The sequence below is a fragment of the Ylistrum balloti genome, unplaced genomic scaffold (genome assembly GCF_031769215.1).
Source record: "Ylistrum balloti isolate Yb309-2 unplaced genomic scaffold, AGI_CSIRO_Ybal_v1 Utg370370, whole genome shotgun sequence".
In the NCBI taxonomy this organism is placed as follows: Eukaryota; Metazoa; Mollusca; class Bivalvia; order Pectinida; family Pectinidae; genus Ylistrum; species Ylistrum balloti.
This window is the reverse complement of record NW_026782260.1, coordinates 1,608,896-1,628,905: the sequence shown is the minus strand read 5'-3', so window position 1 is coordinate 1,628,905 and position 20,010 is coordinate 1,608,896. Positions and strand designations below refer to the sequence as shown.

General features: G+C 34.9%; 1 protein-coding gene across 1 annotated transcript; it reads right to left on the bottom strand.

Moving 5' to 3' along the window:
* Positions 1-544: 544 nt before the first annotated feature.
* On the bottom strand, positions 545-18,595 carry LOC132554019 (carboxy-terminal domain RNA polymerase II polypeptide A small phosphatase 1-like). Its single transcript, XM_060218313.1, has 8 exons — positions 18,475-18,595; positions 5,693-5,847; positions 5,091-5,195; positions 4,345-4,401; positions 4,016-4,108; positions 3,270-3,368; positions 2,145-2,231; positions 545-952 (listed from the first exon to the last, which is right to left on the bottom strand). The coding sequence occupies exons 1-8, from the start codon at positions 18,548-18,550 to the stop codon at positions 812-814; spliced, it is 813 nt and encodes a 270-aa protein (XP_060074296.1). The 5' UTR covers positions 18,551-18,595; the 3' UTR covers positions 545-811.
* Positions 18,596-20,010: the final 1,415 nt, after the last annotated feature.

Genomic DNA, 20,010 nt, shown 5'->3' with positions numbered 1-20,010 from the left:
GAAACGAAACAGTAGCCCTGTAGGTAACAATATCTGCCTTCAAAGACAAAGAAATACACATCCCTTAGGTAACCATATTCTGCCTTCAAGGTTTAAGAAATTTTATCCCTGTAGGTGACAATATCCGCCTTCATAAATTATGAAATATGTATCCCTACCTGTCTTCACTTAAGTCAAGGAAATAACATCCCTGTTAATATTTTGCCTTCTCTTAAGTTAATACATTTACTGTCCCAGCCTCTTTGACATTCGTGCTAAACATTTTCTATGAAATGCCACTTGCTAGTATCTGATGAGAATTTTACATCCCACTAATTGATCTGCGAGATATCCGTACAGATCTGGTTAAGTGGCATTATAATCAGCACTATATACCAGGAATCAGTCATCACATTTAAATCTTATGGATAGAGTCTATTAATATAGTAACGCCACCCGTAACATGTACTATAGCTAGTAATAGGCCCCGTGGAATTCAAACCAGGGCTCTGTATTAAATGATAACAGAGACATCTCTCTGCTGATATTGAATACACTGGTGATGATGTTATTTTGCTATTCTTTGATGCCTATTTGTTTTAAAACACAAAATCACAACCTCAAAACTACATGTGACCAGAAGCTGGCAGTCCCTGCTGCAATCTGAAAACTCCTCATAGAAATGTCTTTTCTGTCTACTGTTCCATTGAGGTCAACTTTGCATATTTTAAATATAAAAAGGTCAAATGAATGCTCATCACTGCGAAGTCAAGACCTTGAAAGTTTGGTTAAGGTTGCCATGACCTTGACCTTGAGGTCCATGAAGCCACTACTATGATGAATCTGTGTTGGTTGTGTTAGCATTCTGAAGCAGTGTATAGACACTATCCACCTTAGATAGACCTTCAAAGAACGGTATTAAATCCATCAGTTCTGTGTCGGTCATATCATCAAACCACGACTGCACAGGTACCTACAAGTAACCAAGTAATATTAACATATTGCTAATCAATACAAATTAAATTTTTAAAAAAAAGCTTACTTGAATATTTGCAAAATCTGACAAGAATTACATACTATAAATTGCAAAATAAACTCTAAATTTGAGACTCCATCCCCCTCTCTTCTTCCCTCCACCAAACAAAATATCAGGTAAAGTTTTGATTAATATATACATCATACATATGACATGAAAAGAATTTGTGAATTCTTTATTTCTCAAAATTGATTAAAATATGGTATTTCTACCCCAATATCTCTATTCAAATGTTGGGAAGGGAAAACTCCTCTAATTTTAAAACACTAGTTTTCATGTGACTATAAACTCATCTGAAGTAAATAGAATAAGCCATCAGGACTTTGTAAACATCACTCATTATCTGAAGTTTTTGTCCAGAAATATTCACCAAGAAAGATCACAGAGGGATCCTGGCACCTACCATTAATTCATCTTAATTTTCTTCTTTAAAAGTTGGATCTTTTCCCTACTTTTCTCTTCTATCCTATTTTTACTCTTGGTTATACAATTATTGTTTAAAATCTCACAAAAAATAACAATAATAATCTTTCACTGGCAAATTCAAGATGGTCGTCTGTCGGCCATTTTGTTTTCCCTGATTGGTCTCAAAATCCAAAGGGCAAAACGAAGGAATCAGAGTAACCTACATGTAGCCCTAGTATTTACCAGGGTTACCTACATAATGAAGTTTTATAAAGATTCATTCTGCATTTCTAAAAAAAAAAAGGGAAAACTAATGTAATTGTCAAAATCCAAGATGGCTATCTGTTGGCCAATGTTGTTTTCTTGAGTAGTTTAAATTAACTGAGCACAACTAGGGACCAAGGGGTACCTACCTATGAACTTGAAGATATATCATTGCAATACTATTTAAGAAATAAGGATAAGAAGAATAATTCACAAATGGACAGCAGATGTATGGCAATTTTCTTGAATACCTAATGATGATGAGTTGAAAAATAAAATTCTTCTAATTTATCTGGTGAGTTCAGATGTTCATACTGCATTCCAACTATATTCCAGGAATGACAAAAATAACACTTGTATTTAATATCACATTGCCATAGGGAATGATTACGTAACTCAAAATCTGCTGTCTTACAGTCATTGTACACTTAACATATACAGGTATCACTGAGTAACTTACAGCGTTGTCTGGATGGAAGATGTAAGATGCTGGGGAATTGTCGATGATTACCACCTGGTCCAAGTCTCTCCCCAGTCGGCTCAAGTCCTGTAAAACAACAACAAGTGTACAGTTGAGTTAATGAACACTCGGCACCAAAAATTCCGGTTTTGCTGGAGAGTTTAATATCTAGGTAATTGTAAATCCATCACATCATCAAGCATTTCCAGTAACATTCAGAAATGAACAAATAGCTTGCTAAAAGTTATAAAAAGATGTAGAAATTTCAAATTTCAGTAATTTTTTAAAAAATATTCAAATTTTCATTGCCAAATTGCAAGATGGCCACTTGTCAGCCATTTTATTTTTCTGATCAGTCCAAAAATCAAAAGGGCACAACTAAAGACCAAAAGGAACATTGTATGAAATTTGGGAAAGATCCATCCTGAACTTCTACAGATGTAGCAATAACAAACTTTGACTATCAAAAACCAAGAAGGCCGCCTGTCAGACAATTTTTTTTCCTTATCAGTCCCAAAAGAAAATATGCGCAACTTGGGTCAAAGTGAAACTTATATAGAGATGTTTCAGAATGATCCATCAAATACCTCTCCAGAAACAGTAAAAATCAAGATGGCTGCCTGTAGACTTTTTTGTTTGTTGATACCATCAGTCCTAAAATGGACTTTGCACAACTAGAGCCCAAGGCATACCTACTTTTGAAATTTAAGAACAAGCTTGTGAAAAAACTTAAACAGAAATGGTGATAATAATCTATGGCGATCAAAAACTAAGATCTTGTCTTTCCGACCAGTCTTAAAATGGAAAATGTACAACCATCTGATGATGGTAGGCTAAAGGATACGTGTGTGAATAGCATGTCTCAAAACAACTTCAGAATCAGGTACAGTATAGTCGAATAATGAAAAAAAATTCATCATACAACTGTTTTGTCTATCTAACACTCATCAGTAAAGCAAAGAGTCTAAATTTTGAAACAATTCACAGAAAATAATGCAAAAATCTATGTTTAAACTATTCAAACTCTCTCTCAATTTTTCCTTAACTGATTGCCACAAATGATTTAATATTTCTGTTAGGTATTAACATGGGAAATTTTATAATGTCATGATGGGGTGTGTCTACCTTGACATAGTTGCCCCGATGAAAGACACAGGATTCCCTGAAAAGGCGAGCCCGGAATACACCCCATTTATCCAAGAGGTCCGCCACTGGATCTGCATACTGCAACACAGATAAAAAATACATCTAATTTTATGATCACAAAAAACATGGAAGAATACACAGACATTAAAATAAATTTTTCCCAAAATGGTTGCTAAATTGGATTTGGACAGATCCGAAAAATAATGACACTTTGTTAGAACGATGTCAGGATCAGTTTAGGTGATGTCAACTGAATCCCATTGGTGGAACATGAGAAGATTAAAACCTTTAAAGTTTACATTCAGCACACAACCACAGACACAAAACAATGACAATACAATGTAGGTCATCTGAACTAAAAATAAACAAATTATGCTCAAAAACGTAAATATCCTATTATTGTAAACTTACCCCCCCCCATGGAGGAAATGCGACACCCTGAAGCCATGAAATGTATCGTTTTAGTTAATCCCCTTTAGAACCTTCTATCCATGGAAAAGTATTTTATTCTACCATACCTTATTTGGGCATTGAGGAGATTTTTGAAATTCAATCAATTACCCATTTTCTGGCCCTGCCAATCAGCCTCTGGGGGTCAGTAAGGGTCAATAAGTGCATATCATCAACCTTTCATCAACTACTAACAATTCTAACAATGTTTGCTTTATGTTAAATAGAAATTATGCAAAATTATGCTCCAAAATATAAACTATAGTAAACTTTACCTTTGCTAAACTGGCTGTGAACAGTACACATTCAAACATTTCGCCCATTTTTTTCAGGAATTCATCAACATAAGGCCTCTTTAGAACATACACCTGCAAAAGACAAACACATGCTGAGGTGTCTACAAACAGAAAAAACATTTTGATCTGCATAAACATAGCCAAACAATGATATATAGAAAATGCAGCCTCTACTTAAACACTGGGTTAAACACAGCATCCATTGTCATCACTCCAGCAAGTTCCAGTGTACAATCACATTTGATCCATCAGAATAGTTCTTAAATTTTTAAGACATGAAGACAAGTTCGTTAGAAATTTACACTTACCTGGTGTACTGTTCCCTCTATTTCAACAGGAACTATGAAGTCTGCGTTATTAATAGGCTGAAACAAATCAGAGAACATTTCAATACATCAGTCAAAACAATTCTTATATTACACTCACTATACCCTGCACATAATAACTGACATTCCTCACCAACAGAAATCATTTAATCATTTTCACATTATGATTTGCTACTTTCAAGAAAAATTGATACATAATGCCTTGATGTGTTGGCTATTTAGCACAGATTTCAATCATCTATTTTAGTCCTACAATTAGTATTGAGAGTACAAAGTGTAAAGTGGGAGTATAAAGCATCCCCATTTGACCACAAAAGACTAACCTTAAATGAGCTGTAGACTAGTGTCCTGACCTATGACTGACTAACTTTAATGAGTTGTAGACTAGTGTCTTATCCAAGTCTAAGACTGACTAACTTTTGCTGAGCTTTGGACTAGTGTTTCATTTAGGCTGATGATTGATTAACCTTAACTGAGCTGTAGATTACTTATAGGCAGTGTCTCAAAAATGAGCTGTGGACTAGTGTCCAGGTCTATGACTGACTAACCTTAAATGAGCTGTAGACTAGTGTCTAGGTCTATGACTGACTAACCTTAAATGAGCTGTGGACTAGTGTCTAGGTCTATGACTGACTAACCTTAAATGAGCTGTAGACTAGTGCCCTTACCTATGACTGACTAACCTTAAATGAGCTGTTGACTAGCGTCCAGGTCTATGACTGACTAACCTTAAATGAGCTGTGGACTAGTGTCTCGTCCAGGTCTATTACAACACATTTCCTGCTCATATCCTGGTGCCGCACCTGAGACAGCAGATATTTCTCAGGAGGTGCCTGTAAAAGTACATAATGCATTTAGTACACTATTTGCCATGCTTGAATATTTTCTCAATGCTGTCATGAAGGTAAAATCCAGGATCTCCTCACACACTAAAGCTGTTCAGTTTAAAGAGAAGTTCCCCCTTACCTTCTCACCAATTCAATTGGGTCCAAGGATTTAAATTTCCCAGATACAAATAACAAAATCTTACATAAAGGTAATATGATTTGATTACAATATCACTATAGCTGTATTTCCTTCCTGTACAAGTTCATACATACACTTTACCAAACAATAACACAGACATCTGAACTCTGAACCAACTGTCAAAAAATGGGACAGTCCCATCAAAATTTTTTTGACAAATTTTTAAATTAGCATTTTTTGAGCTTGGAAAAAATATAAAGCTTTTGTATACTGGAAATATGTAGCACATACATATACATCTGGCCCCAAATTCTACTTGAAAAAAGCCTTGTATTTAGTATAAACCAGACGTAGGTATACATACCCTGGGGTTGCCATTCTCCTCCACCACAGGCACCTGACAGGTAGACTGAGGATTGTTGTTATTGGTTGTACCAAAACAGCAGAAAAAAGAACTGAATATTCCTCGATTTCTAGGCTTCTTCATGGCATTATTATTGGCATTGTTCGCCGGCGTGCCTGGAAAAAAAAAAAGAAGTGTTCAAAGATGATTCTTACTGTGCAAAGATAGAGTTCACAAAGTGCTGGTGATGTAAATAGATAATTAATAATCATATATTTTCTTAATGCTGTTATCCTCAATACAACTGCCTAGATGTCATCCTCACAAACCTTTCATAAAACCTGGTTTCATGTGATTTGTCAGGAAGCCACATGCTACAAACGATAATTACATTTAGAAAATTCACACTTTGTTCTAAAAATAAACATCTTAATTTTGAAATGATTACAGAAGACTTGAATCAATATTAATTACTCCAGCTGGCTTAAAAGGACATAAATATACACAGGGTACTACTGTCAATATTGCAGTGCCCAGGAAAAAATGACCCATGTACATTTTGATATCTGATCTGGAAATTGAACCCTAGATGTCTAGGTAAATGACAATGTTACACCACTGAACCACCTAACCATTTCTATCAGCTGTTTGACTAATATACAAACATCCTTAGACAATAGGTTGTGTGAGATGTGTAATTTACCAGGCTTTACACAGTGACATATCCACTTGACCAGTTTCTCCACCTCCTGTAAAATACCACAACAACATCCAATTCCCTCCATGACAGATGAGGGCTTTAATGGTACAGTGTTATTCCTTTCACTAGCGTTTCCCACATTTTTAACCTGAACAATAGTCTACACACAGATCACATGACAGAATCCAATGTAATGCATAAAGCCTGAAACCAAAATGTACACAGATGTCTGGTAGTGTTTCTGTTCGATGCACACATGCCAAAGCATGATTTAAAACACTACCAAAATCAATATCCTTATTTCAGGGAGGAAAATTTGCTTGCTGTTTGTCTCCTTAAGCAGTGAGTTGACTCAAGCAGACAAATTCAAGCTTTAAAATCCATACAAATAGTCTTAACAAAGACGAGAAGATTTTCAGCAAGGACAGATCTCACATTCTGTCAGTTGGGTAGCTCTACGTGGCTCTCACATTTCCTCCTATGCTTTGTAAAAATTGATGTGCAAGAATAGTGCATCAAAATTGTATTTTCAAGAAAAGCAGTGTTAGATTTATATCATAAAGTTGCTGTGAACACAGAAATTTACACATCATTCCTTATATCACTACACAGTGGCATCAATGTTTACAACATACCAAATGTCAGATAAAATTGACCAATAAAAGTTGCTGTTACACTCAGTACCAGAGCCATTCAAATCAGCTGTTACATAGGACTTTTCAGGACTGTATTGACCAAACTTAAAGAATATTTGTTATGGGTGTTATACACTATTAATTCTTTCTTGTGTAGTCAATTCCTTAAGTCACAGCTACACAACAGCTGTGTCTTAAGGGATTTAAAACTTCAATCACCATCTGCTGCATCAAAATCCTGTCTAGAAAAGGTTAGAGGGAAATAACTCTTATTTAATGTTTTTGCAAGAATTGAAAGCTGTGAAGTTGGTATTGAACAATTGTATTTAGTGTTTGTAAGGGACTACGCTTGATCAGTCATAACTTCCTACAATCACTTCCTCAACTTTGACATAAAAAAGTAAACACTCTAAATAAACATGAAGAAGCTGATTTAATGAGAAGCTGATTTAAAATTGATTCTGTTCATCAGAACGACCACAGAAAATGCAACTACATGAGCACGTTGTGTATAATACAGGAACATAAATGCCACACAAGTGGAACAATATATGTCTACCACATTTTCTAATTGCAAACATTTGGATGATATTCCATCATATTTTTCAAAAATAACTATATTGTTCACATTTGTACAAATATGCTTTTTTCACAATTCAGTCCTATCTAGACTATTGACTGTTGTAGAGAATACATTTACAGGATACCTACCTGTTGTAGAAAAGGCAATGTATTAAGGAGTTATTTACCTGTTGTAGATGAGAGAATGTATTAAGGAGATATTTACCTGTTGTAGCTGAGAGAATGTATTAAGGAGATATTTACCTGTTGTAGCTGAGAGAATGTATTAAGGAGATATTTACCTGTTGTAGATGAATGCATTAAGGAGTTATTTACCTGTTGTAGCTGAGAGAATGTATTAAGGAGATATTTACCTGTTGTAGCTGAGAGAATGTATTAAGGAGATATTTACCTGTTGTAGATGAATGAATTAAGGAGATACTTACCTGTTGTAGATGAATGAATTAAGGAGTTACTTACCTGTTGTAGATGAATGAATTAAGGAGATACTTACCTGTTGTAGATGAATGAATATTTACCTGTTGTAGATGAAGGGAGATATTTACCTGTTGTAGCTGAGAGAATGTATTAAGGAGATATTTACCTGTTGTAGCTGAGAGAATGTATTAAGGAGATATTTACCTGTTGTAGCTGAGAGAATGTATTAAGGAGATATTTACCTGTTGTAGAGAATGAATTATTTAAGGAGATAAGGAGATATTACCTGTTGTAGATGAAGAATTAAGGAGATATTTAAGGAGATACTTACCTGTTGTAGATGAATGAATTAAGGAGTTATTTACCTGTTGTAGATGAATGAATTAAGGAGATACTTACCTGTTGTAGATGAATGAATTAAGGAGATACTTACCTGTTGTAGATGAATGAATTAAGGAGATACTTACCTGTTGTAGATGAATGTATTAAGGAGATACTTACCTTTTGTACATTATTGTCTACCTGTTTAGCAGATGTTTTCATGTATCACTCCCTCCCAAGCAGCCAAAATTTGCTATAGTGGGTAATATCACACACTTATCCCTGTCTGGTTTGTAACAGTCACTGTACCTCACTAGAATCCCAGTTACGCACAGAATGGCTGCAGTCTCACATAAGCCTTTGTGATTCAGCCATACAAAATCTCACTCTTTTTTATGTGTAATGTGACCAACCATTGGGTTAGCATCACTTACTATATGATGCACATACCTGCTCATCTATAAAGGAACGCTACTCTATTTTTACAACATTGAACTACATGTTACCCTAAATTTTATGGCTTCATTTCTTATACTTTCTAAAGTTAATATTCCCGTGATGTTTAATGTGTTTTCCATCTGTTTCCCACCTTTCCCTGGATATTCCCCATGTCTTGGGTATTTTTCAACTTTTCCTGGGTGTTCCCTGTTAGTGTTCCCCCACTTTCCCTGGGTGTTCCTTCTATCCTGAGTGTTTCCCCACTTTCCCTGGGTGTTCCCTCTATCCTGTGTGTTTCCCCACTTTCCCTGGGTGTTCCCTCTTTCCTGAGTGTTTCCCTACTTTCCCTGGGTGTTCCCTCTATCCTAAATGTTTTCCCACTTTCCCTGGGTGTTCCCTCTATCCTGAGTGTTTTCCCACTTTCCCTGGGTGTTCCCTCTATCCTGAATGTTTTGCCACTTTCCCTGGGTGTTGCCTCTATCCTGAATGTTTCCCCACTTTCCCTGGGTGTTCCCTCTATCCTGAATGTTTCCCCACTTTCCCTGGGTGTTCCCTCTATCCTGTGTGTATTCCTTGCCTCCATATTTTAAACTCTCACAATTAATGGATAGCAGATTAAAAACATTGAGATTACATGTGTACCAAAAGCGATGACTTGCTTACCCAATGTGTCTTTATGCAGAAACAATTAAAGATTATCATATTCTTAGGAAATATCCCTGGGATCATTATCCCCGAGTGAGGATAGCGCTGTCATGTAAAGATTGATAGAAGAATTTGATACATTTCCCCCACATCTGGTGTGTACCTGATCCAGCGTCTACAGATATACTACATCTGTTAGCTGTCCACATTCACTTCTTCTCACATGTCCAGACTTCCTTACTCTAGACGGCAATACATAATATTATCACATGACCCACGTGCCCCTAATACCACATCACTGATGTGTGTATTATATACATATATCACACACCAAGAGGTCCAACACCCCTGTAGTAATGGACACTGGAAAGTCCCTACCAAAATAAATTATTGTATAAAATGGTTGTTACCTTTATCATCAAACCATCACTCAACCGCTAATAAGATGGAACAAATATGAAACAAGTTATATTTCAAGTTGGATTAAAAAATATCCTGAAATATTGATGTCACACTAGTATCACTTACATTTTGAGGTAAACTTTGATGATACTGAACATTTAGATAATGAAGTAAAATCCTACATGGACCTGGTGTTGACAAGTCATGAAGGTATACATACCCAGGAGTAAATGAGCAGAATATGTTTTCTTTAAGTAGCAGATCAAGATATCAAAATGTAGTATTTCAGATAGCAGATGAATATATCTATTTTCTTTTATCAGAAAAATAGGTCTGATGAGCTAAATTATTGTACTTGTCACAACACAAGCAAAATAAACTCTCTTATATCTAGCACTCTATACAGAAAAATCTGTAATGCGGAATGTTCATAGATCGAAGGGCCACCATGATGAAGCTAGGAAAGGTCAAGGTCACAGAGACATGGTCAGTCACCTGTCAAAATCATTATTATTCTTCAGAAATACCTGATTAAGCAACAACACTTTTTGACCTGGGCTAGTTGTTTGATTCATCCAGCGGAGCATATGGAGATCGCATATATTTACATATGAGAATAGATGCATATTATGTGATAACCTATTGTGAACATCGACTAGCGTGTCCGATGACTGTTACTCAGCACTTACAGTATACCGACAGAGCTTTTGTGTTAGCAAACTTATACTAAATATAGAGTTTGTGTATATATTTGGAAGATATAGAGTTCTTGTGACTTTATTCTTTAATTTAACCATGGCAGCCAGCAGCGAGTCTCATGATCATGGCCAGAGCAAGACTTGTGGTGTTGGAATCAGTCAGACTATGAAATCGATGGATGATTGGTTTTGATGAGATCTATCTCATTTCAATGTCTTTGGCTACTCAAGAGCCTATGAATCAGACGCTGGAGAAACTTTAGATTGACATTCAGAGAGAGAATTTAAAACATATTGAGTTATTGGAGAACAGAATGTCACAACTTGAAAATCAAAACGAGGATCTAAGACTTACAGTGCCAAAACTGGAGAAGGAGGATGACAAAATTTAAAGCTAATGATCACCACAGGAAAACCTAGGAGATATAATGACCTACAGCAACAGGGTTGAAAGAATTTTTTTTACAAATTGTTTGTTGCACTGAAAGATCCCTGGGAGAAGGAATCGGTAAAGGACTGTATCCATGGAGTTGTGGCAATTTTTCATGATACCGTTAAAATACCAGTTTGTGAAAGTGACATTGACATATATGTAGCTAACAGACTCGGCAAATTCAGTCCAAGAACATTATTGTAAAATTTTCTCTTCGTAATCTTAGAGGAACCTGGTTTGTGGTTTTACATGACTTTATGTGTTTCAACAGTGACTTAAGGAGGCATACAACAAAGAATGTGTAAAGAACTCCTATAGTTTTCGATGAATCTAGAAGTAACATGTGTTACATCTATAAGATACCTAGTGGATGTCAAATCAATTAAAGGGGCACTACCATAAAGTACTTTTTTTCTTGCTTTTTCTCCTCGTGAGTAAATACCATCCAAATCTGATGATAAAAAAACAAAAACATGGGAAACCTTAAATCTCATCTAACATTATAACATAGCTTTACAAGCATACCATAAACTCAAAAAAGGAACCAATCCATACACGTGTTGAAGAACTCTATGGTGTCCTACAGGAAGTGGGGGCACAAAAATAGTCACTGCATTAGCTTAAAATCAATGAGTTGTCAATTCTTTTAATGGTGTACTGTGCTGTAAATCAAAGGGGACATAAAGAGAAAAACGGTGATGGTAAAAATGATCAGTAATCGAAATATGTACACTGAATGAGTTTGAATTTTTTTAAATTGTGTACAATTTTTTTTTACAAATTACACTTCATGATAAACACAGTTTTACCATCTTTAGCACTGATGTCAAGTGCAAATTACTTCTACCATCCTTGCTGCCTCCTTGTTAAATTTTTCATGAGCTGTATGTTTTGGGCACAATATTTAGAGCAGTTTCCCTGAAGAATTTGAGTGGTCAGATCACACTAGATTCTCAAGATGGACTCCGAGTAACGAGACGGTATCTTGATATAAATGTCAAGTAAACCAAGTTAATTATCAATATCTCCATTCAATTTCTAAAGAATATATTTGATGTGATGTCCCTTTATTGACTCTGTGGTAAGAAATTGGAATCAGAAATGGTTGTATTTATAACCCAGGAACACATTAAAAATCTACATTGACGACAACTAAAGCTACTTAGTAAACAGTACATTTCACTCCTACCTCAGGTAATTTCTACACTGGGTTACCGCGATTTATTTTCCATTCAGAACATAAGTTTTTATCTGAAGATGTATCGTTTTGCAGACTTAAAAGTATGATAAAAAGAAGACAAATTCTTTATGTAATGCTGATTATGAACAAAGAAGAAAAAGTAGGTCGAAGTAAATAATCTATTTCTGATGTAAGAAAATACTGCTTCTAAAAGGAGTAAATGTGATATATGAATACACTTGTTAATTACCACAAACGTATATGTCATGCTTCATCGACTTTTACAGTGTTAAGCTTCAAAACATGTACACAGAATACAAGTCTAATGACCATTAACAGAATATTAGGTTGATTATACTATGTATTATACATATCATTCACAAAATAGATGGATTTTTAAAGTAAAAAAATGTTGACAGATTAAAAATTATTACAGAATTTTTATACAATAATAAATTTAAATCAATCTACTTACCACTTAATTTTTTGATGGCATATAGAAAATTATTGTAGCTGAACTAGGATTTACGAGTACAGGGGAACACAAATTAAAACATTTGAGGAATAATCCTTTTTCAGGTAGTATTGTAAGAATTGTAAATTCTAATAGTCAATATATCCCTTTTATTCTTTACCATAACAACCATGGATTTAAATTTTGTGATGTTTTTTTCTAGGTTTATCATAATAAAATGATATTTACTTATGAATGAGCTTTTTTCATAACTATAGTAAATTAGTAAATTGACAAATGGACTACAGAGCACTGAAAATGTTAATTGGGCTAAAATAAAAATCACCACACACAATGAAGTGCTATATACTGTTTCAGTTCCATTATCTAAAATTTCTGTGTATATATGTAGTCTTTCCCTGGTTCAGATTCACAATTACTGATCTTCCCTTCAGACTTCGTTACTAAGATTTGTATAGTTGACAACCGATACCTTAGTGGTAAATAGAAGGAATCTCAATGAAAGAGACAAGACTCGTTGGTAGACACAAGAGAACAAGGGAGTGAATTCCAACAATAATTTTTCTCCTACTCTTCTCATCTTTTACAAACAAGAGATCCAAGAGGGATCTTGGTGCCAACCACTGACTGATATTTGTTTGAATTTTCTCCCGTCATTTCTATTCAATGTTTTTGCTCTTAATCATAAAAAATCTTAACATTCCTCTAAAAAAAATAGTGATAATACTGTTTATTTGCCAAATCCAAGATGCTTCACTGCCAGCCATTCTGTTTTTCTGATCAGTCTTCAAATCAAAAGGGTACAACTAGGGACCAACAGGAACCTACTTCTCATAAAATAGTGATAAACTTTCTTTGTTGAAATCAAAGATAGTCGTCTGTTGGCCATTAAGTTTTTTCTGATCCTTCTTAAAATTACATGTGTACTACAAGAGACCAAAGAAAATCTACATATGAAATTTGAGAAAAATCCATGCATCCTGTACTTCAAGAAATAGTGATAACCAACTTTATTTTTCTAAATCAAAGACAGCTGACCATCTACCTTCCTTATTATCTGATCAGTCCCAAAATCAAAACAACACAACTAGAGACCAAGGAAAACCTACAAAGGAAATTTTAGAAGAATCCATACTGTATTATATAAGAAATAGGGGTAACATTTTTTTGTTGTAAATATCCAAGATATCTGTTGGCCATTTTGTTTTTCTGATCAGTCCCAAAATCATCCGGGCACAACAAGGGAACATGTGGAACTTACATGTGAAATTAGAAAAATACTATACATGACTTCTCAAGAAACAGTAGAAATAATTTTCCTTTTCCGAAATTCAAGATGTCTGGCTGTCAGTCATTTGTTTTTCTGATCAGTCCTGAAATCAAATGGGCAAAACAAGCTATTAAGGGGAACCTGCTACATATGAAATTTGAATGAGATCTATCAAGTACCTAGATCTAAGAAGGATCCATTTTCTAAAGAAATAGAGATAACAAATCTTTCATTGTAAAATTCAAGATGGCCTTCTGTCAGCCATTTTGTTTTCCTACAACTAGAGATCAAGGGGAACTTCAGTTATTTTAGATTTAGGCTATGAACCATCTGGTCATCAGTTTGATTCCAATGTACTTGAGGCAACAACCACTCATGGCATTAAAGTCTTTAATACTAGGAAAATTTCAAATCTAGATTTAAATTTGAATTCTCAAATGAGACCATTAACTGAATGGTGTTATTTCCAGTGACATCATAAACAATTTTAAATATAAAATAAATATTTTGGATTGTTACAAATATCACAACTGATGCATGAACAATAGACTTATTGCAGGAGTCACTGAAATCTACTCTGCAATAAAACTTCAAAAATCATTGAATGTGCATAACAGAAATTCAGTACATAAAGATATGTTCACATAGAGATGACTCCGGTGTCACCTTCATCTAACTTCTTGTGTTGCACTCTGGTAAGTCTTTAAATTTTTACTGTTAAAACTGATCACTGATGGAGAGTTTACTAAATCTGAAGTGGATAATTCCTAAATATAATGACAACAAATCATAGTAAATATGGAGTCCCTCATGGTAGCATCCTAGGACCACTTTTGTTTCTTGTGTACATCAACAACATGCCAAAGGCAACATACTGCAATTGTTCATCAATGATTCTAAGGTCTACGGGAACAGTAAAGTTCGGGAAGACAGTGAGACAATACAGGCAGATTTTCATAAACTTACGCAAAAAACTTACATTATCTTACATGTGGAAACTAATGTTAAATATTCAAAAATGTAAAGTATTGCAGTTTGGGCAATACAAAAAATTTGACCACAACATTCGAAATGAGCAAATCAAAAGCACAACAAAGGAGACTGTTCTGGGAGTGACCATAGATGAAAATCTAACATTCAGACAGCAGATTCTGCCATTTATGAGGCAGACAGATTGCTCAACCTAATCAAAAGAGCCTTCAGCCAACTTATTATAGACATGTTCACCTCACTAAACAAAACCCTGATTCAGCCAAGACTAGAGTGCATGTTACAGTTGACTCCAAAACACAAGAGAGATGTGTACAAATGCTTGAAAACTTGCAGTGAAGAGCCACAAAACTAGTTAAGGGGATAAGACATGTACACATGAGGCACTTGGTGAGACTTCTCAACGTAAGGTCTGGTCACAATGCAATATTGCAGCAAGAAGTATATATGATACAATTATATATTGGATCTGAAATGGGTCCCATAAAGTCAGCATGAAAAGATAGTTAAAGCTCCATACTGCTAGATGTGTAAACAAAATGCATGACTGTGGTGTTGCAAAAAATACATTTAGTGTCCGAGTGACAAATGATTAGAACCAATCAGGAAAAGTAGTATGTAGCAAAGTAAACAAGTTTAAAAGTTCACTCAACACTCACCGGAAGGAAATGGATATCAAATTCAATCCTGATTATGTGTAGATACATTTTAAACAGTGCTGCACTCTTTACAACAGTAACTCACATTTATCATAAACTCAAATATGAATTCATTCGAATAGTGGCAGGGTTCAGAATATACACATCCACTTGATGTTATAAAATTATCTGACATGTAAAAACAACCAAATTGATGTACTTAAGGGGATGCTTCATCTCCAAATCTAGATTTTGACTCATTTCTTTTTGGTTGCATTGAATTTTCTTCATTTGCCTCCAAAGCTTAAAAAATTAAAGACCTTTGCAGCACAACAAGTCATAGAAGGACAAAATAGCTGTATGATAGAATTTAATTCATTGTTTGGCTCTACTCTAACTCTTAATTGATATTAAAAGGTGCTATTAACTTTAATGTCTTTTGGACAATGATATACAAGTTTCACCAGGATTCTGTAGTAAGAGTAAATGTTGAAAAATGTTTATACTAAGTTTTAAACCACGCATCAGTTAATGAATACAAAATTAAGCAGTCTGGCACTTATTCAGTAAACAATCTGTATGGGGGCGAGTGTGTCGGGGGTCCAGAAGCAATACTTTAAAAATCTTGTTTTATCAAAAAACAAGTAAAAATACATAGGTGTAAAATTTTCTACACATATTACATAAGCTGAAAAAACAAACACTTTATGATACCATAAGAATATCTGCATGGTCAGTTTCGGCCAAAAGTTTTCATAATACCATATTGCAGTCTAAACTGATATAAAAAAAAAGTATGTAATATGCAATATTCCATCTCTTTTGGCACACAGATAACCATGATAGCTGGTCCTTTCCCCTTCAGGTTAGTCTAGTGAGTATCTATGATGTATTACGCCAAAGTGTAACCTCGGCAAAAAGGATACTCAATCTACCTTAAATAAGATGCTGTAACATCGGCCACGCCTATATTAATTTATAAACATTCAAAATTGTTTTAAAGTGAAACCTACCTTATATATAAGTATTGCTTGCATAATGATGTATGACAGAGAAAAATATAGTATTTTTTTCTTACTTAAATCTATTTTGAATGGGACATGGCTATATGCAGTTACATGAACGGCCTTGTTTGTGAATTGTTACCTTTTTAAAGAAGATTTTTCATGTTGAGAAATTTTGTGATAGCAAATGTCATAAAAATGCCACGATTGATTGTTTCCTAAAGTACATTAGTGTGTCACTACACTCCACCTGCAGATTGACAACACCTCAGAATCAAACAGTTGACCAAATCTTAAAGAAAATAGCTACCTTTCATCATAGTTCATTATATATTCTCAGTAACAATTAAAGTAACCCATTTCAAGACCAAATCAAACTGACTTTTATTAACCATAATACTTTAAGTGGTGGGAAAAGAGAGAGCCAGAGACGTTGCTGTACAAACGAACCCCCTTCAGACAGACAAAAGTGAAACTGAATGAAGATTGTGATTTACGATATCGTTTAGATCTCGTGTAATATAATGTAAGGTCTTGAGGGGTAGTTGTTTCTTAAATGAACCTGTTAAAATCACAATGTAAACAGAACCAAACGTGGTCAGGGTCCCCTCTTTTGACATGAACGACAACTTGCTCCACTTGTGCACACACACACAGTACATGTAATTGTAAATTAAGAACCAAAGATTATTTCTTGTACTCTGGAAATTTCATGTATGAATAAATATCAAAATCTGGACATGTGTATGAAAATACTATCAAAATATTTCCGTACCGCCAGATAAAGCAAACGTGATACTCTGTTTACATATTAGAAAGTCAGTTGAAGTAACACTTTGACATCACATGACTGATCACCTCATTAAATTTCTCACTGAAAGCATAATGGGTGCTTTCTACAGCCTAAAAACAAATATTGGGATATATTTGAGTGGCATCATCTGTGTGCTAGTGCCATTTTGATTACAATGTAACAGAATTCAACATTTGAGTGACTTGTCCCTCCATTAGCAGATTAGCAGGTTTTTATTTTAATCTAGTCTTAATAGTAACTCATAAGACTTGAAATTACCATGACTACTAGGTCCTAGATCAAGTTCGACACACAGGGTCGTGAAGGGAATACATTACACAAGCCCATCCCCTTGAAACGTTGTTATTAACACTATGGAATAATGCTATTTCTATAAATATCAGCAGTGACGAATTTCACGGTCAAAATTGCGTCTTGTAAGATCGACAATAGACACTGGGAACAGAAACAAGTATGCAGGTTGGGCCATGACCTCGATCGCCAATGTTGACAAACGAGTTCGGTGGTGTATGTACAATTCTACATTAGTAAACAAATAGGGCCATGTTTCTGCGGTAAATAGAGCCGTCATATAACTAAGTTCATTTCCAGTACATTCATAACAGTCTTTACTTCTTGCCTACATGTTAAAATGAGACACAAAGCACCATGAGAGCAGAGGAATGTCTCTACGTTCCTATGCAGTTTGGGTTACACTCCAACCTGTAGCCGTTCGCGATGGGATGTTTACTGATATTGTAGGCGTATTTTTATCGTTATTAAACCACCACTTTAAAACTGAACACAACTGATAATAGTTCAATGTATGTGGATCAAGAATAAATTAATATGCATGACATATAGTGTACAAAAGCAAGTGTAAATCAGTGTTAATTGCGGGACATATGAGCTGATTTTTTTCATTCTTGTCTACCCCTCAGTCAGAAGCAAACTCGGTCATGGCCTTCACCCACAAATATAAACATATCGATATTTTCTTCCATTTAAAATCTTTAACACGAATTATAACGACAAATTGGTGGGCATACTATCAATAGTCTGCATTTGTATCAAAAGCAGCAATCGATTTGCATGGCACAACACAGCGCACTATATCTTTTGGCGGAAGTAGATCTGACATACGGTTCGCCATGTTCGACCACTTGCACCCTAAACACTTACCATTTTCCGATGGAGGAAACGTATTAAGTTGTTCGTCATCTCGTTGAACTTGTGTTATAATGGACGAAGTGTCCATGTATACCTTCCGGAAATCCTGTAAACGACGTCGTGGCTACTTCTTATATAGCGAAACTGTGCAACAAACTTCTAAAATATTCAACATGGATGAATACAAACTTGACTCGACCATGATGGCGTACGAAGTGTTATTTCTATCTCATGCATACTAATGAGCCAGTAAAGTTTTCTGCTAGACAGTTTATTTTTATGTGAAAGAGTGCGTAATTATGTTCCCCTTTAAACGCTAGAGTTTAGTAATAGACAAATTCAGCATTTCTTTAATCTTAGACATTTTGTGAATGCCATTTTATTGATTTGACGCACCTGCTATTATTTAACGCGCGAAAACGTAAACCATTCAGATCGAACTTACCTATTCAATGAACCAATCAAAAGAGTTGTCTTAGAACTTGTCAACACTGCCCTATGTTTACGTTTACTAACTCATCTCTCACAGCTGTTCGTTTCAGTCTGTTAATCGTTGAAAGCGTACGAGGATAAGTGAATGCAAGCATAATGCAAATTTACAGAGACATAAAAAGGTTTCTCTTCTGAGTATATTAGATATATAAAGCATAACAAGATATATGTTCGCATGGTAATAAACTCGAAAAGGTTAAAGGTCAAACAATCTCTGGCATAGATCCAATACTTGTTCAATACGTCATATTTGAAGAGTAGTGAGCGCAATACGATTTCTTTATTTATTATTGGAGAGTGCTTTATCGGACTAGGACAGATTGACACTAAACATGAACATCGATCATAGATGGATATGTTATACCAATGGTAGGATAATTCGTATAAAAAATCGTAACTTGTCCATGATGAGATGTTGTCCCTAAATGAGTGTAACGGTTTTAAGTATCAATATTTATTCCGAATTGATGAATGATTCACGCTAATGAGAGAAAACAAAGCGATAAGATATTTAAGGTGTGTGCCAGTACTTAAATACTGGCGTTTTCGTGTTATTGCCGACACGACTTAAATCTATATCAAATAGCGACATGCTCTAATTCACTTATTTTATCAGAAACGTTCTATATTACAAAATCAACGTTTAATTACCTTTTTATACACAATGACGAATGTTTCTTTTGTGGTCTACCAGACTTGAGAAAACAACCCTGCTTGTATCTCGCTACATGTTGTAAGAAGCGATTGATTGAACCACTGCAGATTGGTTTTGCCAATGCCACAAGTATTTCAGTGGGTCTGTAGCACACATCTGGTATTATATACATATATATATATATATATTTATAATATATTTTTTTTAAATACCTGGGAAGATCATACATATAAATTCTTGATTTCTTGTTTTCCATTTTGACTTTTCCCCACCTCATTCAAACCACAGTTAACTCTGGTCACTTCATTTCCCGATGAAAGAATTAAGTGCGTCGCTATTGTTCTGGGAGATAAAAACTTCATGTCGCATCATGTTTTATATGTCACTGAAACCAAATCAAA

Bases quoted from the DNA above. Each gene is read 5' to 3' on its own strand.
- LOC132554019 (XM_060218313.1), bottom strand. From the start codon at position 18,550: ATGGACACTTCGTCCATTATAACACAAGTTCAACGAGATGACGAACAA. The intron at 5,196-5,692 runs GTATGTATACCT...GTACTTTTACAG, and splicing joins AGGAGAATGGCAACCCCAGG to GCACCTCCTGAGAAATATCT. The intron at 953-2,144 runs GTAAGTTACTCA...GGTTACTTGTAG, and splicing joins TCTTCCATCCAGACAACGCT to GTACCTGTGCAGTCGTGGTT.